The sequence below is a fragment of the Balaenoptera borealis genome (assembly GCF_965194805.1).
Source record: "Balaenoptera borealis genome assembly, chromosome: 12".
Taxonomy (NCBI): domain Eukaryota; kingdom Metazoa; phylum Chordata; class Mammalia; order Artiodactyla; family Balaenopteridae; genus Balaenoptera; species Balaenoptera borealis.
The window spans coordinates 65939332-65965930 of NC_138869.1; the positions used below are offsets into that span (position 1 = coordinate 65939332).

The window sequence follows — 26599 nt, forward strand, 5'->3', positions numbered from 1 at the left end:
GTGGTCCATTAGGCATCTTGAAGTGACACCAATTTTTATGCCTGTATGTTTCTATAGCAAATTTTTAGCACACCCTTTGTCTTATCTGGGAAAGCCTCTGATTTTCAGTATTTCCAAGTTTCATGTGTTCCTCATTTTCATTCTCTTTTCTTAGTCATCATCTAGCCCCACTGCCACCTACTACTTTAAGTGAAATTGCAGTTTTCCACAGATCTTCCAGTTGGCGTGCCTTCTGAATCTGCTTTCCATTTTCTTCAGAAAATCTGGCAGGAGGACAGGACACACACACACTCTTCCATCCTTTTAGGGCCCTTTCCCCTGGAGGTGGTTCCTTATTCACATCAGGGACCTGCAAGTGAAAAACAGAATCCCTAGCAACACCCTGAATTGTTCTTCCTTTAGAGAATTTCTGGCCTGGGAAATTGATAGAGTTTTAATTAGTTCAACGGAATCAGAACTAAAACAGATGAATCGATTTTACTATACATCTAACTGAGACGTATTGGCTGTTTTTGTGAGATGCTCTCTGGAAAGTTTTACAGATTTCCATCAAGCAGACTTACCTGTGCAGGAGAATCTAGTCTTCCCATTAGCCAGAAATCGGGTTCTTGGAGCTGAGAGTTTTGTTATAAAACTGAAACAGAGGAGAAATTTGTGTGTGGATAGGTGGGTAAGTGCTTATTCTAAGATAAAGTCGGTCATCTGCTTCAAGTTCTCTCAATTTCCAACAAATATGACATGCCTATTGCAAAACCAGGTTAAATTAACTATGGTATCCCATACTTGGACTTTTCATGGCATTATAACTCTTCAGTATTCATAGAAAAATATATTTGTCACGGGGCTGTGAGCCCCTGTATGAGGCTGGCTTATTTATTCTGTGTCCTTAATGTCAAAGGGAGTGATTAAATTAATGACTCTCTGGGAATGATTTTTATATGCAAACACTTCACAATGAAGGTTAATACAAACTAAATTCTCCTTTGGAATTCCACTGTCTAGCACAGTGCTTAATAATAATGTATTTTTTATTTAACATTGAAAAAAAAAGATTCACCCCTCCTCCTGATTAACCTATGTGGAATGCCTTTGTTCTATGTGAAAGATCCAGGCAATTCCCAATTTACAAACAGCTGCCTTCCAAAAGACCTATCCATGCAAGTGGCAGCTTCTTCTCCCACTTCATAGCTGGAGGAACATTTATGGGGACAAACTCCCCACATTTGATCTAATCTTAAATGTTAGATCTATGAGTGCAGAAGTGGAAAGAAAGCATTTTTTTCCCCTTTTTTAGGAAGGAGCAATTTCTTAATAACTTATTTTCTCTGAAATAACATTCTTTCTACAACTGTATTGATGCCCTTTGTTTCACCCTGATAATTCTTCTGATTAGAGACTCCTTTGGCTTATCAAAGTAGCCTCTGTCTAAAACACAAAAGCATTTGGGAAATTTCAGGAGCCACTGGGCATTCACATTTTTATGTTAATTTTCCCAAACCAAGTGGATTCCTTCTAGCTGAAGAGAATGTTTGAGTTTTGAGGGAGGGAAGAGGTTGGTTTTCGAGAAAGGAATAGGTCTTAGGTCAGATACTTTTGTGGAGGCCAGTAGTTAGTCTGAAGGCACAAGGGTTTTGAGAAGAGAGCTTGGAAACATGGGATTTGGACCTAGGAGGCATTTGTTTTAGATGAGCAACTTAAAATATTAGCTTACTTTTGCAAGCATTACTGTTTCTCACTTTAATTATTCATATTTGCACACTTGCAAGGCCATGTGCAGGGATGTTTTAACTTAGTCCATGATGTTTCCATTCCTGTCAGCAACTCAGAAATCCTGTGGCACAAAATCAATTCATCATAAGTAAGAACTGCTTTTCAGCTGAATACTTATTTTTTAAAATTGCAAATGTTTGAACTAAATTAGAAGAAAGCAGATTGAGAATTTAGTCACAGTTATATAATTATAGGTCATATGTCTAATTTGATGTATTTGGAAAATTTTTTCCATGTTAAATTTGCTAGCTCTCCCTGGGTAGGGTTCTGATCAGTGTATGCATTTTGATTTGGGCAGAGAGAGCAGTGTTTAGGAGCATGGAGTCTGGAGCTGAATTGGCTGAGTTCTCACCTCTACTGCTGCTTTGTGACCTTGGGCAAGTTACCTAACCTTCCTGGGTCTCAGTTTTCTTATATGTAAAATGGGAACAGTAAAATTACCTGCTTCGTGGGGTTATTGTGAGGATTAAGTAATTTAATACATGTAAATTTCTTAGAGCAGTGCTTAGCGTATAATAAACAGTCAGTAAAAGTTGGGTGTCAGATTTTATTACAGTAATAAAATTGAATTTTTATTCTAATTGGGCTTCTCTTCGAAAATCAGTTAGGGTTTTACTTTATTCTTCCAATTTTATGGAAACAACGGCAAACCTACCCGAGTTTTTGCAAATAAACCAGTAAGACAATAGTCAAAATAACCAGTAAAACCTACCAGAAATAATAGAACCTGCAAAAGAGATTATTTTCCCTCTTGGGGCTGTTGACCTGTTCCTTAAGAAGTCACATTGGATTTATCTTGTGGGTGATTTTTTTCTCTTGGAAACTTAGTTTTGATTCATTTAAAATATTATTGTTAAGTATATTTTGTACTTTTATGCAGCATAAAAACACAAATCCGGTTTCTTCTCATGCCAAAACTTTATTTCAGCCTCATCATCGTAGAAGTTAAAGCCTCTCAGATCCTTTTGATGTCCTAGATTTTGCTGATAATTAATATTCTGCAAGTAAAGAGGTCATTAACAGGAGGTTGGATCTGATTGGAAATAGTCAGCAAATAGTTATTGAACTTCTACTTGGTACCCAGCATTGTCCAAAAAAGGTGAAAATATTGACCATGTTTTCAAGGAGTCTCAATCCAAATGATAAATGAAGACCCATCAAGGGAAAATTTTGAGAAAACTCTTGTTATGAATAAATGATCAGTGATATGGGAGCTGCTGTAGCATTTCAGTAGAAAAAGACATCAGGAGAAAATGCAGTAACAAGGAAGGTGCAGTGATTGGAAATTTTGTTATATTAACTCAAATGGAAAAGGAAGAGTCTTCCCAGGAGAAAAAAAAGAGATCGAATCTGTTGAAAGGCAGTGAGGCCAATCTGAACATGTTTAAAGAGAGATGGCAGGGAGGCCAGAAATTAGTGTGGAACCTCTCAAAATAAGAAGAAAAAAATCTAACACCCTAGAGAACAGGAATGCTGCCCCCTTAATGTCTGGCTGACACTGGGTGCCTTTGGATTAGAATTACAAATTGTACCTCTTCAGCAAGAAATTACATGTTCCTGCGTTATTTTTCTCCCTCGATTTACAGCTATTCTTTTTCTATCTCTTTTAAAAATGGCATTTCCCTTCTTCTCAGCCCTTCCACAAGCTAAACCTCTTGGGCAATCGTAGGTGAAAAACCCATCCTTTCTTCATTGGGTCCTTGATAGAGTTCACACAGTTCTTTCCATTTTTCCTGTTATGTTTCAGGAACAAACCTCCCTCGCCAGTAGCCTGAAGTAGAATTTCAGATCAGCATATTTGGCTCTGTGCAAATACCCTTAGCACTGGTGTTCAGTTAATGTATAACCACTGTGGTATGTGTGAATGATTTCTTGATGTAGATATGAAGCACTGTTGAATTGAAATCAGTTGTCTGTCTGTAGTAGTTTACCAATACTGATGGCCGAGACATGATGTTTTTTGGTGAAATACCCCATGTGGACCTCATGGACTCCATAATACATGGATATGATATTATTATTATTTTTATTATTACTACTACTATTATTATTATTTTGGCTACACCCCGCAGCTTGTGGGATCTTAGTTCCCCGACCAGGGATCGAACCTGCACCCTCGGCAGTGAAAGCAAAGAATCCTAACCACTGGACCACCAGGGAATTCCCTCATATTATTTTTTGAAGTATTTCTTAGAATTAAATGATAAAACACCCTCACTTCACAAAAAATGTTGCTTTCATTGCCTTTTTTCATGGGTGGTGACCATCTGACTGATCAGTACTGACCGTTGGGCCTGGGCTCATTGCCAGGCTGTAAGGAATAATGTTCCTTGAAGGTCTCTGGTTTGTGAGGGCAAAGGTCCTTTTTTAGGTGTGAAATGTACTCAGGGACTCTGGGGGTTGTGCAGAGTTCTTTGGCTTGGGCCTCGCTTTCATGAAAATATTCAAATCTAGAAGTTTATCATTATGTTAAAATGAGATTATAAATGTAGGCAGAGACACACTGACTGGACTGAAAGAAATAACTGTTGTGCAGCTGTAAACTTGAGTCCCACATGGAAGATCACATAGCCTATGGGCTGTTTTTTAAAAAAATCCTTTTTTTTTAAGGTAGAGATTCTTGTTTTTTATTGAAGTATAGCTGATTTATAATTTTGTGTTAATTACTGCTGTACAGCAAACTGATTCAATTAAACATATATATATACATACACACACATATATATACACATTCTTACTCATATTCTTTTCCATTATGGTTTATTACAGGATATTGAATATAGTTCCCTGTGCTATACAGTAGGACCTTGTTGTTTATCCATTCTATATCTAATAGTTTGCATCTGCTAATTCCAAACTCCCAATCCATCCCTCCCCCACCCCCCTTCCCCTTGGCAACCACAAGTCTGTCCTCTATCTATATCTGTGAGTCTGTTTCTGTTTCATAGTTAAGTTCATTGGTGTCATATTTTAGATTCCACCTATAAGCGATATCATATTAAAAAATAATTATCAATTGAATTATTATATCATAGGTCATGGATATCTGTAGTGTAACATCTAGAATAGAATTAAATCTATAGATTTCTGAGTGAAATACTACTGTCGTTGAAACCATAGTTGTTCTGACATTGCACAGTTTGTTCAGAATTCTAAAAATGTCTCTTGCTATAAATACTGATGTTTTACATCAGTGAAAAGTACTTCCCTTGTTATACCTGTTGTGCTCACAGAATTAAATCCCTGAAAGTTTTACATAATAAAAAGCCTTTAATTTTTAAGGTAGATATGATATCATTTTTCTAACCCTATTTTGGGATTTCCATCTTTGTTTGTTTATTTTTTGTTTGTTTGTTTTTCAATATACAAAAAGCTGCAAATAATGGAATTGGCTTTGAACCTTGATGGGCTCTGGCTGAATCAGTGTGGTTGGTTGTTTTGGACTGAGAACTTTTTTTCCTCTCTAGGGTGACCCTGGACAGCCTGGGAACCCTGGATACCCTGGACAACCTGGTCAAGATGGTAAGCCTGTGAGTACTGAAAGCTTAGTCATCTCCAGTACTGGGATTATAGGGTCAATGTAACATTGCACTGGGCGAAATTCAACAGGCAGGGAAGACTTTACTCAAGACTATTGTAATAGGGGAGAGAGGCTCAACTCCACGCAGCTGAAACAGGGGGAGGGAGGGCTCCTGAGGGCTGCGTGAGCTGGGAGAAAAGTACTGGAGGACTTTGAGGGGAGATTGATCAATGGGATGAGCAAATGGAGTTATTCCTGAGCATGACAAATGTCTTCCTCAAGGTTAGGCCATCTGTGTTTGCTACTTGGCACCTGTCCAAGTTAGGGTCATCTCCTCTGTTTCCTTAATGGGTGTTGTGGTGCTGTTTCCTTAATGGTTCCATTTCAACACGATGGCTCTCAGGTCCTGGAGAAAGACCTGGGTTGTAAAACTGGCAAGAAGCTTTTTAAAAGATTTACATCTCAAGGGGGCAGATAAAGAATTTACGATTGATTTTCAGTTTTCTAAAGTAAATGCTGTAGGAAAAGGGAGATCAGGGGTGTAGACTTGGGAGGAAGGCCGCTGAAGTTTAGTCAAGCTGAGGGCCATGTTAAGGCTAGCTTGGTCAATGGAAGTAGTGTTCTAGTCTCCTTTTAGGTATCTTCACAACTGCATACATCTTTGCTACATTAAAAAATTGCCCAGTGAGTTCTCAATATCAATGAATATACGGGCTCAGAAATCCTTTTATTTTTTTCCCTTTGTGTCTTAAAGTTTTCAAGTTAAAAATCTTTCCAAAGGTGATGTTATTTTCCTAAGAATATATGCACTGGAGTATACTTATAATCTGACTTAAACAAATATCCTCTAAGGTTCAAGAGAATTTTAGGGATATTTATGAATTAAGGAAACAAAGCAAAACCACTTTAAAGCAACGTAGGCAAATTTTTACAGGTAAGTCAGCTTGTTTATCACAGTAAATAAACATGAGGTAATAGCTTTTGAATGTTAAATAATTGTCGCCAAAAAAAGGTATCTCCTGGGAGACTTTATCACAACATGTTAACTCTTTCCATGAAGCATGGGAAGGTTTATATACTGTGTGTCAATAATTTTCAAGGCACGAAAGAACCACAGGCCTCATATTAAACCACCAACACCCCAACCATCAGGATAGAAGGGAGCTTGTTCAGTCCCTGAGAGAGGTTTGCTGACAAATTTAATACAAAAAATACAGCCAACTTTCGAAGTGACAGTGTGTTGGCGCCTTTCACACCCGTGTTGCATGGGAAAGGGGTTAAATATACAGGTGAGCCTCTCTGAGAGAGATGTCAAAGAAAGGAGTCTGAAGAGGTGACAAAGTGGTGGCCAGCTTGGAGCTGAGGAGCTGCCAGGAGATGGGGATGGTGCTGTTGAGCCAACTCAGTGGGATTCACTCCAAGTGTGATGGATCCATGAGGGGGCCTGCAGAAAGGAAGTGACGTGGTCTGACTTACTATTTAGAAAGATAAATATGAATATTCTGTGGACAGCAGATTATATGTGTCAACTGAAAAAATGCACAACCTAAAAGTTGAGAATTATGTTTTATTTGGTGGACTTTCTGAGGACTTCAAGCCTGGAAGGCAGCCTCTCAGAGAGCTCTAAGGGACTGCTCTGAAGAGGTGAGGGAGGGGCCAGGATATATAGGGGTTTTTGCAACAAAGATCAGGGAGTCCAAACATCAAAAGATTACCGTTAATTAAAGAAAACCAGACATCTCAAGTTAAGGGATTTAGTGCTTTTCTATGTATGGGAAAATGCAAGAGTCCAGGCTCATTGAAATCATTCCTTTGATATGCCCCTCAGCTATCTGGGGTCAGTGTCCTGTGTTTTCCCACCCTGAGTCTCCTCAGGGTACATCATTGGGGGTGGCTGCAGTGGCTGAGGGCTTGATGGTGGGCATCCTGTTTCTATCCTGAGTTCCTTCAGGGATTACAGTCTGGGTGGTTGTAATGTGATGGCTTGATGGCTGCAACATCCTTTGTTTACTGATAGGGCAGGTGGCATTTTTCATTCACATGGGGCAAGAGTGGGAGCAGGAGAACATGGAGGAGGTTATTTCAACATTCTGAGTGAGAAGTAAGGGTGGCCTGGATTAGGGCGATGTGCTGGAAGAGGGGAGAAGTGGTCAGAGTCTGGAGTATTTTTTAATGTGAAGCTGAGAAGAATCACTGTCAAGTTAGATGTGAGGCATGAGAGAAAGTGCCAAGGAAGCCTCAGAGGATCTTAGCTTGGGCAGCCGAGTGAATTGTGGTGCCATTTCCTGAGCTGGGCGACATTGGCAGAGATGTAAGTTTTTTGGGGAGACATCGAGAATGCATTTGTGGACCTGCTGAAGGTGTCTCCTAGGATATTAGAAACAGGAATCTTGAGTCAGGAATGTGTTGGAGAATGAAAACACACAGTTAGGACTCTGTAGCATGTGGATGTATGTAAGCCTGCCAGAGCCGATGAGATCATTCAGGGAGTAAGTACAGATAACAGGAGAAGAGAAGGGGGCAGGGAGTTGAGCTTAGAGCTCTGTTACAGAGAAAAATAGGAGGAGGATCCAGCTGAGGAATTTGGGAAAGAATAGTCAGTGAAGTAGGAGGACCACAGGGAGGGTGTGGAATCCCAGAAGCCAAGTGCAGAATGCATTTGAAGAAGGGAGCCATTCATTGTGTCACTGCTGCCATGAGGTTGATAAAAATGAGCTCTGTGCCTAGACCATTGGATTTCCTTGATAGAGGTCATTAGGGGCCTTGATAAATGGGGTTTCAGGGAAAAGCAGGATTAAACAATGGGTTCAAGAGAGACAGTGGGAGATAAAATGGTAACAGTGAACATAGATACTTCTGAGGGGTGTAACGGGGAACAGAGAACTGGAGCAGTAGCATGGGGAGAGTGTGGGATAAAGGGTTTTTTGAAACAATAGGAGATGTTAGAACATGTTTTTATGATGATGAAAATGAGGCAGAAGGGGAAAATTCGGTGATTTGGGAGATAAGGGATATTTACAGGAAGAAAATCCTTGGGTAGGTAAGAGGGCATTGGTTCCAGTCACAAGAGGAAAACTGTGGCCTGGATAAGAGTCTAGGCAGTTAAAGCTTCAAATGGGGGTTAGAGGGCCAAGCCAAAAAGTACAGAAATTGTTAGGTGCAAGGATAAGAAGTTTATCATCAGATTGATTCTATTTGAGTTGAATGAAATGAATAGATTCCAAACCTAGCATCTCCCCCTTTTGCCTTTATCCTCAACTCCCATTATGTGCCAACACTTGCCTTGTCGTTTCTCTTATAACCCATCCCTTTCTTGCGATAACTGCAGGTGTCATGTGACCTTGGTGAATTCCCTCACTGCAAACCCTTCATCCCGCTGAAGATACTGCCCGAGGGCCTGGGGGAGTTCTGCCCTGATCATACTGAGGGGGATGGGTTTTATGAAGATGAGCCCTCTGCCTGGAGACCCCTTCCATGGGACATGCTCTCTCTGTTGCTGGCAGCTGCAGTGCTGTCTCAACTCCAAAGCAGAGACACTTCACATTTCGACTTGTCACCTGCTGGCCTCTGGTGATGACATGGAGCTCCCCTGACAGCAGTGCCAAATTATTTAGGCTTTTGTCTTTCTAGTGGTGCAAAGTCCTAGGCAATATTGAGAGGTGAGTGCCTTCCACAGGCTATCAGCTCTAGTTTGCCCTTTTTGCCACGAATGAAGTACTGGAAATTAGTTATAATTAACTTGATACAATAATCATGGATATTATACTCTGTGACTCTCATTTAAGCTATAGTAGGCTCATTGTCTCATCTCATTCAGTACATGTATATTTGTGTTTTTGTGTGTGTGTATGTATAGATATAGCTCTGTAGTATCTGACATTAGATGTTAGATGCTATTAGGTAATATCTGATGTTAGAGAAAGAAGAAACCTACTGTAGTAGACAGAATAATGTCCACATCCTAACTCCAAGCCCTGTGAATATGTATGGTACCTTACATGGCAAAAGGTACTTTGAGATGAAGACATTTTCTTGGTTAATCTGAGTGGCCCAGTGTCATCACAAGGGTTCTTATAAGAGGGAGGCAGGAGTATCAGTCAGAGAAGGAGATGTGGTGGGTGATGGAAGCAGAGATGAGAGGGAAGCAGCTGTGAGCCAAGGAATGCAGGCAGCTTCTAGAAGCTGGGAAAGGGAAGGGACAGATTCTCCCCTGGAGCCTCTGGAAGGAATTCAACCTCCCAGTGACACCAAGAATTTAGCTCCCTAAGACCCATTATGAACTTCTGACCTCCGGAAACATAAGTATGTGCTGTGTTAAGCCACTCTGTTTGAGGTAATTTGTTACATCAGCAGTGGGCAACTGATACACTACCCCAATCCTGTTTACCTAAAGGGATGACTTTTTTCTTAAATATCTCCCCTTTCCCCTGTCTTTTTCCCTCTGCAGGAGATAAGAGGTTAGGTGACCAGGCAGGAAGAGAAAGTGAGCCTGGGAGCCAGAACAGCTGAGGGTCATTAGTGTGTGTCCAGGGCCAGCGCAGTGGGAGTGGGGCAGTGTGGGTGGGGCCTCTGGCTGGTGATTGAAGCCATCTGGCCAAGGAAACTTGGATGGAACAATTCTAAGGGAATTCTGCTTTGTTTGGATTTGGCTCTGTGCAACCCCCCTCAATCAGTAATTTGAATCTTTTTCACATAACCAGGCCAAGTCAACTGAAGCTTTAAATAGGAAATTATTCCACTCTGGAGAAATACTAATTTTCATAAGGAAAATGCCTTCAACCAAAATTAAAGAACTATTTTCAAATCCTTCCACTGCTTTCTAATTTCTCTATCAGTTAAATAACTTCTCTCAGCACAGTGTCTGAGCATATTACTATTTTACTATTTTATCATTATCAAAAAAGAGGCAGAGGAAATATTTATATATCCTGTTAGGTACTTCAGAGTAGTACAGCTATTAAAGGCACTGCACTGCTATGACATTGATTTTTTTTTTTTAAGAAGGCCATTTATGGAAACATAATAGGACTATTTTATGATTTTGTAGAAGTTTGTATTTTTATGGTGTTCATTTCCATCTGTTTTCTGTCGTCATTAATTACTCTTCATGAAGGAAAGTACTTCCTTGAACCCAAAGACCCAGCTAGTTGTTGGAGAGATCTGGGGCTGTTTTGCCCTCTTCTTTGCTTTTGAAAGTTGGTTTGCTTTTATGGGCCTCAGTTTTTTCATCTGGAAAATAAGAAGGTTCTCTCCAATGCTGATTTTCTAAGATTTCATTAAAGTCATATTTGTTAAGAGAGAAAGGTGGGCTAGACCAAGCTTCAGCATTTTGGAGATGATTTTCCTTATTGGCCTTAAGAACTGATTCAGGAAGACTGACCATGCTGAAGACTGAAGACTGACTCACGTCTACTTCCAATAGACAAGAGTGCACTGGTCAACAGGTCAACCTCAGTGATGCAGTGCCCCCCTCCATCCCCACACCCATCAGCGTGTCCCTGGATGGTCCAGAGATGCCAGAAGGGGCCCGCTTTCTCTGTGGGATTAAACCTTGTAGAAGTGGTAGTCAGCACAGGTGGGGAATTTCAAAGTTACAGGGCCTTCTCAAACCACACATAGAGGGGTGGGGCAGGTACTCGAGATGAAGGTGTAAGGTAGGTGGGAGTAATGAGGGGCCTCCTAGAGCCTTCAGGCCCTTGTGACCACTTGACTTTGGTTTCAATTGGAGTGAACTCAGGAGCCATGGGAGGGTCTTGAATAAAGCTGTGATGTGACATAACTTATTTGTAAAAGAAATGACTCTGACTTCTGAGTTGAAAATAGATGTTAGGGCGATGAGGGCAAAAACAGGGAGATGAGGACAGGAGGCTCTTGAAATAATCCAGGAATGAGATGAAGGTGACTGGCTTCAGGATGGTAGGAGCGAGGGGAAGGGAATTGCCTACACTCTGGGGATATTTTGAAGTTAGAGCCCCCAGGATTTACTGGTGTATCAGATGTGAGTTTGCAAGAGAGCAGTCAAGGGTGACTCCAGTGAGATGTGGTAGAGAAAATCGGGGAAGGGGAGTCAGGAGTTTGCCTTTGGATAGATCAGAATTTTATGTTAGATGTTCAAGTAGAAATTGTAAGTGGGTGATTGAGGATAGAAGTCTGGCATTCAGAGGGAGTTCTCTTTGTGAACTGTCCTTTCTTGTATTTTGCATCTCAATTAATGCACTTCTTATACATTAAGATAATGAATCTTTTGCTATAGATGTTGTCAATAGTTCTTCTCTTTATTTGGTTTACAAATTTGGTTTTAATTTTTAGAAAAGTAAAATTTCCCCACAATTAAATATTTTCTCTTGCTGTTTCTTCCAGTGTTCTTTTTTTGAGCATTCGATACTCTATGTTCATTGACTTAATATGATTTTCAAGAATTTTTGATTCTTGATTTCATTTTGGGAATTTATTTTGGCATTTGGGGTGACATGACGATCCAAAAAGCTCTGGTCAACTTGGAGAATGGCCATTCTAACAAACTGAAATTCAACCAGAATATTTGTCTGTGAGACAGTATTTAAATTTAACCTTGTCGAAAGAGGAATTAACATATGTAATGTGTGGCCTCAAAGGCTAATGCAATTTTTGGTCTTCTTAGTAATATGTGATGTATGTATTATGGAAGACTACAGTCCTGCTTTTGCAGTGTTGGATTTGGTTTGGGATACTACACGTTAGGAGTATGTAGGATCTGGAATTCATTCAGAAGAAGAGAGTAAACTCAGAAGACAGCCGGGTGGGGAGGGGGGGCACAGTTACTGAGCTTCAGGTGTTATCCCAGCAAAGATGCTCTTCTCAAATTCTAAAATCCTCCAGAATGGTGGCAGAGAGAAGGAGGAAAGGGAGGAGAACTAGGCTTGCAGAGTAAGTTTGACGGGGGGTGGATAATTAGTAATAGAACAATAGGACCCAGCAGACAAGCTTCTTATGCTTTCCTCTTTTCAGACTCTGAATTGAATATGGTAGCAACTGTGGACTCAATCTTTTAAGAGCTGTGGGGGTTTGGGGGCCAAGTGCCATGAAGATGAAGGACCTGGAAAATGGGATACATTAGGATACAGGCCAAAGAAATGGCTATGATGTAGCTTGGAATAAAGAATAACAGGAAGTGGCCTCATTATGAAGTATATGAAACATCCTTCTAGAGAGAACAGTTTCCACCTGAACTCACTTCCCTTCAGTCTTGGTTCCTTACCAAAACTGCTTATGGTCTCCCTGTCTCCCGCTGCCATTAAACAACCCCCCCCCGCCCCCCGCCACACACACCTTCTGAACGTCTCACTGATAGATTAAAATGTGGACCATTTGCATCAAATGAAATATCCACTGCTTGGGCAGTTTATCTTCCTTTTTTCTAATAAAACGTTATTTAAAACTCATCTCTTCTATAAAGTTTTCCTAGACGAAGCTTAGTGGATTAGCTACTTCATTTTCCTTCAACACATCCCTTATGTAAATCTCATATATGGATCTTTCCATGTTTATGTCATGCGTCTCTTAAATAGATTACATTATATTTTATATAGGTAGTATATACAATAATAATAATATGTGCATAATCATTACATGTATATGAATGCTATCTGTATATTTAATTAAATTATTCAAGGAATTGTTTGGTGGCACATCTAGCACTTGTGATTTTAAAGGTCAATTCATGCCGGCATTGTGTCTTCTTTTTTTTTTTTTAATTCTATTCTTGTCTGCTTACATTCTTTATGTATGTATGTATGTATGGCTTTGTTGGGTCTTCGTTTCTGTGAGGGCTTTCTCTAGTTGTGGCAAGCGGGGGCCACTCTTCATCGCGGTGCGGGGGCCACTCTTCATCGCGGTGCGTGGGCCTCTCACTATCGCGGCCTCTCGTTGCTGAGCACAGGCTCCAGACGCGCAGGCTCAGTAATTGTTGCTCATGGGCCGAGTTGCTCCGCGGCATGTGGGATCTTCCCAGACCAGGGCTCGAACCCGCGTCCCCTGCATTGGCAGGCAGATTCTCAACCACTGCGCCACCAGGGAAGCCCCATTGTGTCTTCTTTTGATTGTAATCTATATGAATGCAGGGCTGTTTCTACTATTATTTTTAGAGCCCTAGGTACTGGTGACTGGTTGGACTCAATATTTATATATTTGCTTATTTATCTATTATTTCATTCATCCACTCACATACTAGATATTTGTTGCGTGTTCTTCTAGGCTAAGGGAATATAGCAGTGAAGAAAACAGAAAAAATATCCTTCTGTTTTGAATATCACATTCTACTGGGGAGAGACAGGTAATAAATTCATAATTATAAAATAATAAATACGTAAATAATATCAGATGGTGGGAAGTACTATGAAAAAGATAGGACAGCAAGAGAGGGAATGAGGTTTAGCTATTGGTCATCGTCCTTCGAACATAAAGCATAACTATAGAGATTTAGGGTGGGAAATAAGAATTACTAAGAAGGTATCAGTTACCTTAAAAAGCTGTGCATTCTCCTTTTGAAATAAGCTTAGTATAACTTTAAGTGTAACCTCACCCAGGGAATGAGGCAGTTTAGCTAAGTTTAATTGCATCTGTGAATCTGAGAACAGAACCGTATCTGCAGAGATTACTTGTCAAAGGCAGGCAGTGTTTTCCTTTCATGTGCAAAGCTCAAGTCTGATTGTGTGACCCCCTGATTGAGTGGCTTGGATAGAGATCAAAGTCCTTCATCAGACCCACAATGCTGTGTGCATAGCCTCCATCCTCCCATTTTGGTCCTGTTTTGCAGGCTGCTTCCTCATGCTCTCTCTCTTCTTTCTTCTCCATGGATGTGTCTCATCCCGTCACACTGCAGGACACGTTGAAGGGCTCCCTCTGCTGCACTGTGCTTCCTTGACTGTTCCTTTGAGCCTGTGTCTTCTGGAAGCTTCCCCTGACTGCTACCCTTTGACCCTTATGGCATCACAGTTCTTCCTTAGATCTCAGCGCAGGTGAAATTTTACAGATATTCATGTGATCTATTACTCAAGTAATTTGAGCAATCAGTTAAACCCTATAAACTCCTTGACTCATAGTTGGGTTAGGTGACAAACTAGTTTCTATAGTAGATATACCTGGAAAGACAGATTTATGAATATTCTTAGAATTTAGTTGTGTAGACTTATAAACTCTGCCAATGCCTAGAGGAATCCACAGTGCACATTAAAAGTATACACTTAATTTTGGTTACCTAATTACCCTGGCTGGGTACATAAGAGTCTCTGTTGGAACTCTGGGAAACATTGAAGAAAATTATGTAATAGTATAAAATTTAAATCACCTTCTTATATTTTAAAAAGGAGAGTGACATCCAAAGAGATTTCTCTAGATTTCATTCTCGTTTTTAAGTTTAGAATATTTAAAGGAAACCAACGACTCTATCCTCACTACTGAAACAAATCTGTACATTTAGATTGGCAGAATATTTTATGGTATGGTTAGAACTGGGCTCAGAAGAGATTGTGACCCTTGCACATTTGATGATTTTATTTTCTTAATTTCCTTTTCAAAGCTATACATCTTTCCTGGAGCATCGGAACTCTGAATCATGGAAGAAAGTAAATTGATTCTGTATTCTTCAACCCTACAATTTGGCAGCGAGAATATTTTTTTCCTAAAAATGACTCATTTACAAAGAGACTTTGTGTGAACATGGAAAAGACTTACATACTCTCAGAAATCTTGCAGTTGGGGGTAGGGTGGGTATTTGGGCCTGCTAATAATTGCAAAATGGCAAAATTAATGTTGAACAGTATTAGTTGGTCACTGATCATGTGAAAGCTACAGTTCTACAAGAAAAGACAGACACTTGTATATTCAGAAAAAGAAAAACTCAGTAAGCTATATAAAAAGCTTATCATTTTTCCTGTTTCAGGGCATTTTTCTTGTTTTAATGTACCCTGCTATGAGTCAACCAATGTTTTATTTTTTGCTCCTCTCGGAAAGTGTTCTGTGTTGTAATATTCCTCCCCATTAACCTTTATTTTCCTGATTTTTAGTCCAAAATTTGTTGTTCTGAATTTCATCCAATTTCTCCTGGTGATTTGCCCTGGGATTTCCCAGCTTGAATGTGGTTTTGGTTTTTCTTTATTTTGTTGCTAATCACGCTTCCTCTAACTTCTAAAATAATCATTGAATATCTTGATACAACTAAGTTTTCAAGAATGCATCTCATTGTACGTTAAGAAAACAACAACAAGCTGGTTCTTATAGTGTGGGAAGCATTGATTATTCCTGTATTGCAGTTCTTCTAAAGACAAAGTAAACAGGGCCATTAAAAAATACACAGAGACCTTGTTCACACGTTCAGCATTAGATCTGTATGCATGCTGAAGAAAGGTTGTCATGATGTGATGCCCAGCCATGCCATTCTTCATGCTCTAACGGTGGCCATTAAGACTACAAAATAACATTCTGCAGAAGTGTTCTCATGGCTTTGCACAATAGTCACTGAGTCTGAAGACAAGAAAGAAGCTCACCTTTACTGAGTTCCTTACGCCTGCCAGACTTTTTCACCTGTGAGTCCATTTGTTTCTTTTCAGAAGCAAAGTGGGTATTATTATCCTAGTTTATGGTGAGAAACTGAGGCTTAGCTAGGCAAAATGACTTAGCCCAAGTCCCATAGAAAGTCAAGGGAGGAGGAAAAATTCAGCCCCAGGTCTTTTCCAATTTCAAAATTCATTGCCTTTCCACTTCACTGTGTTGCCTCCCAGGATTTGGGGATGTGATGAGTCTGCCTGAGGTCACATTATAAGTCAGAGGTGAGCTGGGAACATTGTTTGGGGCATCTCCACATTGCTTTAATCCATTAAAATATGATGTGTCCTCTCTAACAAATGCAACACGTTCACTTATTTCTTCTTCGAAGGGGAGAGATGGCATGGCAGCTTTTGATCCTCTACAAAAGATTAACTTTCTGAAAAAAAATTAATAAAGCAGATATGACATTTGGCTTAACTTTTGAAAAAACTGTGAAAGCAAATAATTCATTAAATGTGAACTTTTCTGATGACCAACCATTTTGATACATAGTAACTTTCTTTTGAGTAATTTTATGAACATTCCTTTCCTCTGGGTCTTCAGAATTCTAACCAATTTAAAACTAGTCTGGCAAACGGACTCCCTTGAATCCAATGAATTGTTCTAGAATCCTAAGATTGGATGTGCCATGATGCATTTTCTGATAAGAGGGTATTTCCATCTGCTCTGTCAACTTACTTGTTATGCAACTTTTGGCAAGTTCTCAGTTTCCTCATCTGAATATTGGGATAATGTAGAACCTACATTAAAGGGTGGCTATGAGGATTAAGTGAATTAACATATATGAAATATGTAGTCTGGAACATGATAAATACTATATAAATCATTGTTACTATTATTTATTCCAGTTACAATAGCATGTTGCAAGTCATGTCAGACTATCCAGAGAGTGCACATGGGTTTTGAAGGATCTAAAGAACATCCTAGGAGGTGGCATTTATAGGTAACCTGGTTCTGTGTAGGCATCTGCTAGCAGTGACAGCTGAAATACAATTCTAGGCCCATCTGATTCCAGAGTGAAGGAGATTCAGTGATAACTAGACTGGCAGAGATACCAGGCTGAACAAACTGTGTAGCTTGATTTTCTTCTTTCTCCTCACTGATCCTGAGAACGTGAGCCACGCGGTATTACTAACAGTTTCAATTTGCAACCGGAAGCAGCTCAAGCAAACGTGGTTCCTTGGGGAGAGTTTTTTCACACTTGCGTGCAGCATGGATGACTTGGAAGTGAATTCTTCCAATGTTTGATTAACAAAATATGTAGCAGATGCTCTGTTCAATGCTCTCTATACCTCTATAGAGATATAGAAATAAATGATACCTGGTCCCTAATCTCAAGGGAACATAATCCAGTGACACAGAGACAGTGCCAGCCCAGAGAGCAGATGATGAGTTTGAAAATTGCAGGTTGTTTTGTATGGAGTATGAAGAGGTTGGTTATGAGACTCGTTCACAGTGAAGTAAAATGTTTGAGGATGGGACCAATGGACTCGAGAAATATTTGAGTTTGAGGAATATAGGAGAAAACATAATTCTGTGAACAACTGAATGGGGAAAGGCTGATGGTTGGTTATGGAAATTATATAGTCATCCTCATTCTGGGAGTAGCTGAGAGCATTTTACAAAATGAGAAATGCAAGTGCATATAAAAGGAGAAAAACAATAATCTAAGACTGATCTTTCTGGGACAACCATTAGTATTGCTATTATTGTTAGTACAGCTAGCAAAGAATAGTAAGAGGAATATTTGAAAATGGGACTGGAAAAGCAGGGCATTCTGATGTTTCTGATGTTTAACTGAAATTACAGCTAAAAATGTACTGACAAGTGGGTGGGTGAATACAAAGATCCATGCAGACACCCATGAATAGCCACATGGAAACGAAGGTTTTAGATTCAAGAATGAAGATGTTATTGGAAACATTAATGAGATTTGTGTAAATAACTCTTGACAACAGAATACTGTACCCAAACAGTAAGATCCGAGGAAGATGGGATGTGAATAAGAGAGGTAAATGTTTGCCGGTGCCAAGTGGTCCAAGTCAACCCGACATTGACCCTGGTAAACCTAGATAAATGTTGAGGGACTGCAAGTTTGTTTTGGAGTTTAGTTGCCGTGTGCTGAGTGAAGATTGAATACTTTGCCTCTGTCTGAAAAAGTTGTGCTGTTTTACCAAAGCTCCAGATTCTGGAGGGATGCGTAGGAAGAAGTGGAGATGAAAGTGACCTCAGCAGATGGTTCAGCCTTGGAAGGTGTGGGGACATGTCACAGCCATGTTCGGGGGGTAAACTTTCTAAAATGGGCAAACCAAAGGCTGTTATAGACTTACCCTGAAGAATAATATTCATTCAGGTGTAGTTTATTCCAGAGGTTAACTCGGATGGCCATAAGGTAGTTTAAAAATGTATTACATTTGTTTAATCCTCCAATCCTAGATGTTTTTCTTTTGAATACATTGAATATGTTTCTAATGTGCAGAACATTTCTCCAGGAACTGTGAACATTGGCTCTCTATTTCCCTCCCAGAGCCTGCCTTTTAATCAAAGCATTTCTGGATAATTTTATTGAGCTAGAGATATTTCAGACCTTTTTTCCTAAAGACTGAAGGATGTGAATTCCTTATTAAGCATTCTGCCACTTTGTTATTTTGGTTTCTTAAACAGTCACGAAGTGAAGTCGTAAGGTGTGAGAAATGTGAGAAGGAATGAATTCTGAAATGGAGGGCTGCTCTGTGTAAATATGATGAAATATTAATTACTTCTTGTTTCCTCTTCTTCAGGGATATCAGGGAATGGCAGGATCACCAGGTGTTCCAGGATCCCCAGGAGTACAAGTATGTGATCTGTATATACATATTTTAGAAATACCATTTCTAGTGAACCAAAACACCTAACTAACAGAATTTTATTTTGTGGTTAATTTAGGGAGCACGAGGACTGCCAGGTTATAAAGGAGAATTGGGGAGAGATGGAGAAAAGGTAAATACATACAAGCAAAGGTGTGTTCAGTTGTTTTAGTCACTCAAAGACAAAGGATGCAATCTGTGATGACTCCCATTCAATAGTGTTCGTCTTGGTGAATTCCAAGATGTCAGCTCAGAAATGTGTCAGTGGTCGTTGGCTGATCAAGCTCACAGGAGGCTTTTATCACCAGATCAAAGTGGTTATCACTAGATGACCACTGTCAGATGGTACAGGTATTGGTATTGTCCTGGTACCATGTTCCTTCTCTGTGATTAAGCTCTATAGGGAGCTACCTTCTTAGAGGGAAGAGCATTATGTGAATGGAGTGTGTTCCCGTGTTAGCCGCAGACAGCCACGTGTCCATCTCCACAGCAGAAATCTATCTTAGCCTTACTGGACTTCTTTCTCTTGTAGGGATTCAGTGGGTACAGACAACATTTGTCTGATTTCCTTTTTTACAGCTCTGAGATTTGCCATGTTCTTTAAATATGTTCAATATTTTAGTACCTCCCCAGGGATCTAGTCCTGCATCCAGGTAGCTGGTCCACGTCCAAGATGCCCATTGGAATTTGCTCGAATCCCCATGATGATTTGTTAGCTTAATTCCTAAAGCACAGTCTTATTTCTACGTTCTTTGAAGACCTTCTGTTTGCTCTTGATAAAAACCTGTACTAATTTTCTAGCTCCAATCCTTGCAAAATGATTGCCTTTTAAAAATAGTGTGCACAGCATTCACACCTGAGAAACACTGATCTTGACTCCATCTATTTTATGTTTTTATGGTTGCTTATGCTGGTTATAGAAAATTGTAGCTGCTCAAGTATCATCTCTGGATGGACCCCTGGCAGATCTCATGATGGGTCTGCTGCTTTCAAACTGTTTGATCTTGGCACATGACTTGATGTCTTTGAATCTTATTTTCTACGTTGACTCTGGGGATTTCTTTATAGCTTTGTTGTAAGGATTAAATGCGATAATATATGAAAAATACTTAGTGTGGTCCCTGGCACAGGGTTTTCCTTAAATAAATGCCTGTTGTTTTGTTCTGTTTTACTTATCAAGGAGCGAGGTTGTGGTTGGTATGTCACATGGGGTGGGCTGGCATGTGTCATGGGCAAGAAATGTTAGAGCAAACAGAAGGGTTAGTGTCTGGAAAAGAAACAGAGAAGATGGAATAGGTCAGGGCAGCTCTGTAATGTGGGGAGAGCCAGGGAAGGCAGAACAACAGCAATAATTGATAGAACTCTGGAAGAAGTGGTACAAAATCCTCTTGTCTCCTCAGTGGCCCTGGGCCTCTATGAATCTTTTTAGCCACTGGCAATCTCTGCCTATTTAAAATGATGGAGGTGCATCTTAAGAGGTGCTGGAGAGCAGGCCAGGCCCACAGGAATGGAGAAGTCTTATATTGTTATGCTCTGGGGGTATCATGAGAGACCTCCAACCTCCTCTAGGAGAATGGGGGATTCCACTAGGAAGGTGTGGATACCTGTTCCTAGGAGACCACATGTCAGGCACCTCACCCACATTCTAGTCTACAAGATTGTTGCTGTTGCTTTAACATTCTCACAAGTAGCCTGATTTGGGGATGTGAGGAATATATAAAAGTATGCTTGTATGAATAAGTGTATTTAGGAATGGATGGATGAATACATTTATTTGTTTTTGTGTTGACTTGGGTTTTAGAGACCCAAAATAAAAAGGAGGCTTTTTATTCATTTATCTTAAAAGAATTGGAGTAAAATACTTTATTTAAAAGTAAAGAACAATAATCTATGAAATAGAAGCAGACTCATAGACATAGAGAACAGACTTGTGGTTGCCAAGGGAGAGAGGGATGGATTGGGAGTTTGGGATTAGCAGATGCAAACTATTACATATAGGATGGATAAACAACAAGGTCCTACTGAATAGCACAGGGAACTATATTCAATATCCTGTGATAAACCAAACTGAAAAGAATATGAAAAAGAATTATGTATATATATATATAAAATCACTTTGACATACACCAGAAACTAACACAACATTGTAAATCAACTATACTTCAATAAAACAAAAATTTTTTAAAAAGAACAATACTTCTATTAGTCACATCTTAAGGTAACTGCTCTATCGTTTTGGGTCATTGCACTGTGTTTAAAATAGAAGTGGGTGACTTTTACAAAGCCACACATTCTATTAAAGAAGATAAGATGAATAAGACGTATGTTTATGTAAAGTTCTTTGTTTTCAGTCCAGTAGTGATTTCATTCAGTGTTGTTCTCTGAAGTTCATTGCTTGGGTGTCAGCTCTGATTGACATGGTCATTGTGGGCCTAAAATCACCACGTGCTGCCTCTAAATTCCCTCCTTATATTCCTTCTGGATGCAGGGATTTCTTTATTTAGAGCTACAATAATTTAGTGAGTTAGTTAAAGGCGTTTCCTTGGGTGTTCCTCTAGAATACAATTTGTTAACTTTCAGAAATGGGAAGGTTGAAAACATACCCTGGAGATGGCCTTGACTTGTGATCGCTCAGGGCATTTTTTCCAGGCATCACCCATGGCCTTTAGGGGATTGTTCCACACGGTAATGTTCTCTGTTAAGATATTTTCCCAGAATAATTTCCATTTTGTGGATTTCCACTGAAACTCCCATAGGAGTTTCCACTTAAGATAATTAAAATTATATGCACTTTCTTGCTGACTGTAACATTTGTTCCTCACATATCAGGAAATAGAATGTGTATAGATTTTGCATAGGGTTTTTTCCCCTGAATTTACAAAATTGAAAGGATCCTTTATCCACCAAATTGTCTTCAACTGGTAACTCATTTTATAACATGCTTTAAAGATATTCCTTGCACTCTAAGAAATACTTTAAGTACTTCAAAGAACTTCCTCAGCTTTAAGGAAACCTAATATATTTAAATCGTGTGGAGAAATATATTTTGTTAAAACTTACATTAAGGTGGGTTGGTTGGGTTTTATGGGTTTTCTAATTGAGTATTTCTAATTGGTTATATAGGTTTTGTAATTGAGTATGAAACGTTCTATGGCAATGCAATTCTGGAGACACAGGAAGTATTAATAATTTTTTTAATCTAGCCAGATTTGTACCAACTCATCACTTGGTTTCTCTGGGTTTAAGAAATAAAATATATTAATTCTATCTAAGATACATTTTGTTTAGTTTCTTCATTACAGTGTTAAACATTTGAATTGTCCTTTCAAGATCTCACTGTCCGGTTGCTCTCAGCATCCAGAACAGAGTATCATGTAATGAGCGAGCCTTTCTTACATGAATAAACCCCATTATCTGCACTTTGAAAGGCAAAAGCTGAAGTGATGTTATAGTGATATCTATTACATAGTTGGTCATAATCAAGGAACTCCAATATATATGTTGAGAGAACAGTAATAAAGGACCAAGCTGAAAAGAGTTATTAGAGAATAATATGTAAAAAATTTAACATGCTAGTGCCTTTATTTCTTGCAGAGTTCCTGAAGACAAAAAAAAAGTTTAAAAAATTAAAACAAAGCCAGTAATGACATAAGAGGGAGAGACAGAACTAACTTAGGGAAGTGGCCATCTTTCTCTTATTTCTTGAATAGGGAGAGTAATCTACCCGTGTAGCTTTCTGATAGCACCATGACCCAAACACGGGGTTATGTGTGTGTGTTTTGCAGGATGGAGAGGCTTAATGCAGTGACAGGTTCCAGGCTGTGCCCTGATTTCAGACTGCTTCACCTTCCTAGTCATACTTCTTAATCTCTTTAAACCTGGTTTCCCAAATCTAGAAAGTGGGACTATAAGTATTTCTTCATAGCCTTGCTGTAAAGACTAAATAAAATCATGCATGTACCTAGCCAAAATTAAACACTGTTAGTGATGATGACGATGATGATGATGGCGATTTGTAAATGTTTCCGAAAATATCTTTAGTTTATCCCTTATTGTTTCTCGCAGTGTTGAAGTGCCCCTTATGAAGCAATCAGACAGGAATTCCCTAAACCTCTTCCCACCCCACTTACCCTCTTTGCTGTGTGTGTACCTATATTCCACCCTCTCTTCTGTTAATATGGATGAACTGTCCATGTATAATGTCCAGCCCTCCTCTGTGCTCTGGGTCTCATCCTTCTCCATTACTTTGTGTTATTCATTAGCCCCTCTCTTCTGTGTCACTAGTTTTTTCTTTCCATTTTAAACAAATTATTTTATTCCTGTCCTAAAGACACAGATGTAGAGAATGGACTTGAGGACACGGGGAGGGGGAAGGGTAAGCTGGGATGAAGTGAGAGAGTGGCATGGACATATATACACTACCAATGTAAAATAGATAGCTAGTGGGAAGCAGCCGCATAGCACAGGGAGATCAACTCGGTGCTTTGTGACCACCTAGAGGGGTGGGATAGGGAGAATGGGAGGGAGACACAAGAGGGAGGAGATACGGGGATATATGTATACATATAGCTGATTCACTTTGTTATACAGCAGAAACTAACACACCATGGTAAAGCAATTATACTCTAATAAAGATGTTAAAATTTTTATTTTATTGAAATATAGTTGATTTACAATGTGTTAATTTTTGCTGTACAGCAAAGTGACTCAGTTATACACACACACACACACACACACACACACACACACACATATATACACACATAGTCTTTCTCATATTCTTTTCCATTATGATTTATCACAAGATATTCAATATAGTTCCCTATGCTCTACAGTAGGACCTTGTTGTTTATCCATTCTCTGCTTAATAGTTTGCATCTGCTAATCCCAAACTCCCAACCCCTTCCTGCCCCACCGCCCTTGGCAACCACAAGTCTGCGCTCTATGTCTGTGAGTCTGTTTCTGTTTCATAGATAAGTTCATTTGTGTCGTATTTTAGATTCCACATATAAGTGATATCATATGATATCTGTCTTTCTCTTTCTTACTTCACTTAGTATGATCATCTCTAGTGTTGCTGCAAATGGCATTATTTCATTCTTTTTTATGGCTAAGTAGTATTCCATTGTATATGTACCACATCTTCCTCTCCTCCCTTAATAGAGTTTTTTATTGTAATATTATTAAATATAAATGTATATGAGTTTAAATGTATGTGTCAAATATATATACATATTTGTGATAAGCATAGCAATAATCGATATATTGGTATAATTAATGGTATAATTCACATAATAAATAATAAAATATTATTAAATACATATCTATACACTCTTTTTTTCTAATAAAATATTTTGTTTCATCAGAATCTGGAGAAATTGTGAAATTGTTACAAGCAGGGATTTTTCAGAAAACTTTCCCTCCTTCTTATGGAAGGAGTGGTACCACATTTTCCTTCTTTCCTACCTCCTTTCCTCAGAGGCTTTTCTTCCAAAGCAGCAGGGCCTCCCAAAATGTTCTCTAAAGTCAGGCTTGGTTGAGCATCCCTCTGTCTGTCCATGTGGTGCTGACCTGTGTGTGCTCAGGTTTTCACTACTTCTGTGGACGTTTTTTGCAAAGTTTTGATTGTTTCCTGATCTTTCAGCCTCTTTTCTTTTAGGGCCCTATAATGGATTCAGCATCTCAGTTTATGGTGATGAACCATTCATTCTATGTCCTGCCTCATTTCTTGGCTGCTCTGCTGCTTTCTGTCCTGTTTCCTTTTTCTCCACTGGCATCATTGGGAAACTTACAACTTTTATTGAATTTTTACAGGATGCTTCATCTTGGTTCTAAACTCTTATTTCTCATCTTCATTTTGGGTGTGCTCTGTTTTATGGTCATTGATAAACTGTGGCAGGGATCGTATATTAGGAGCTTAGGAATCTACTTTTTTCCTAGACCTGAGTAGTCCAATGGTGATGCCCAAACCCGAGGGGAAGGCCCATCGCACGTTAGAAAGGGAACATTTTAGTAGATTTAAACACTTCTCAGGAAATCATTATTTGTCCTGGTCCTGTGTGACACTTAGTGGTTTTTAACTGAGAAGAGAAGGAACAGGAAGATGTGTAAGGCTTTTGACATGTTGGGTGCTGAAGGTGTTTCCTGTTGTGTGTACATTTTTCTGTTTTATTTTTAGACATGTCTTGTGTGGATATTATCCACATGCATTGCCTATCACATGCTGTCCTTGCAAAAAGTCCTATGAGGTTAGTAGAGTAAGTCATGCTCTGCCTGTTTTACATTAATTGTAAAGTAAATGAACCCTATTGTACAGTTTTGAAACTGAGAAATGAGGAACTTCAATCGTCTGCCTGAAGTTACTCAAGGATCAGGGGTTGAAATAAAATGTCTGGATCTCAGTCTGGCTTACTTTTCTTTTCTTTTCACCATATTTTTCTGCTTTGGCCAGAATTATTTTTAACAATGTGATTTCTTCCTCTTTTGCTCTATGTCTGCACCATGAGAAGGCCCAATGCCTGTGAGCAGCTGAGGAGGGGGAGGAGAGGGGGGAAGAAGGCGGGGGAGGAGGGGAGGGAGGAGGAGGTTGGATAGATGAGTGATAGTTTGCACTGATTATGCCATGACAGTGGATTCATGGTCTTACTTTTGCATGTGTACCTGTGAGATGTTTCCTCCATGTCTCAAAAATAAAGGCTTTAAGAAAGAAAAAAAAACTCTCTCAAGGGAGGAGGGATAGTTCCCTGTATATTGTAGATCATCAAACTTTTAAACTGCAAAATCTTTGCAGTGAAAGTCTTTGGGGCATGTAGTCCCATATATATGTATGAATTATATGCTATGCTACTGAATAAAAGATTATGTGCATTGAAAACACAGACACACTGAGAAATTTTGAAAGAATGAGATTTTTAAAATATTAGTTTTCATATTCTCTTGCTACTCAAATAAATAATCTTGACGTAACTTTGGAGACTGACACTCTAGATCAACCTGTGAGATTGGCAGGCTTATCAAAGGCTTGTTATCAGTCAGGAAGCTTCGAGGCAACCTGGGGAAAATGGAACCAACTTACTGCAAATCTTGGATTCTCTTTGATTCTAATCTCTTGTAAACTCAGTGGGAATCAAGAGTGTGACTCCTCAAAATAATTTTTTTAATTGGAATTTTCTTGGAGGACTCAAGAATGTTTACTATATTTTAGAAAATGAAAGTATTTGCATATTCAGTAAATTATCATTAATCACAAGCAAGACATCAGCTAGGATAGAGTAGGTTATGTTGCAATAACACACAAATGCCAAATGCCAATGCCTTAAAACAAAAAAGGTTTATTGCTCATCAAATTGCACAATTATTAGCAGACTCAGGCTAACAAAAGTTTCACCCTCTAGATTATAACTAATTACAGTAGCAGGTCCCTAGAGAGTCAAAGAGTGGCTCATAAACCACTTCCATTCATCTTTAATTAGCTAGAGCAAATTTTGTAAACCACACCAACTTCAAGAGTCAGGAAAGTGTGATTTCCCACCCCCCCCCCCCATATGCTTAGAAGTAGAGAGAATCTGAATATTGATAAATAATAATCATGTCTACTAAGACGAAATAAGAATGCATCAAGAACGGATTATTTTCAAAGAGATTGGTGTCTAATAAAGCACACAACACATACAAAGTAACTATTTTAAGAGAGTAAATGTTAAGTGCCAAAGATGAGAGTTGAATAAAACTCTAGGAGTTGAGAGGAAAGTTGAAAATTCAAAAAGGCTTCGTGAAAGAAACTGTAAACCGAAGGTTAATCATAGATACAGACTTATAGGGGCTGTTCTTACCTAATTTAAGAAACCTCTAACTTAGGGAGACTGTGGTTCCTTACTGT

General features: G+C 39.2%; 1 protein-coding gene across 2 annotated transcripts in view; it reads left to right on the forward strand.

Moving 5' to 3' along the window:
* Nucleotides 1-26599, forward strand: part of COL21A1 (collagen type XXI alpha 1 chain) — a 203008-nt gene that overhangs the window by 77222 nt on the left and 99187 nt on the right. For both annotated transcript variants that reach the window (XM_082347146.1, XM_082347145.1), the window contains 3 exons: nucleotides 5238-5300; nucleotides 18655-18708; nucleotides 18800-18853. In XM_082347146.1, coding sequence (XP_082203272.1) covers nucleotides 5238-5300; nucleotides 18655-18708; nucleotides 18800-18853 — 171 coding nt within the window. The remainder of the gene's footprint in view (nucleotides 1-5237; nucleotides 5301-18654; nucleotides 18709-18799; nucleotides 18854-26599) is intronic.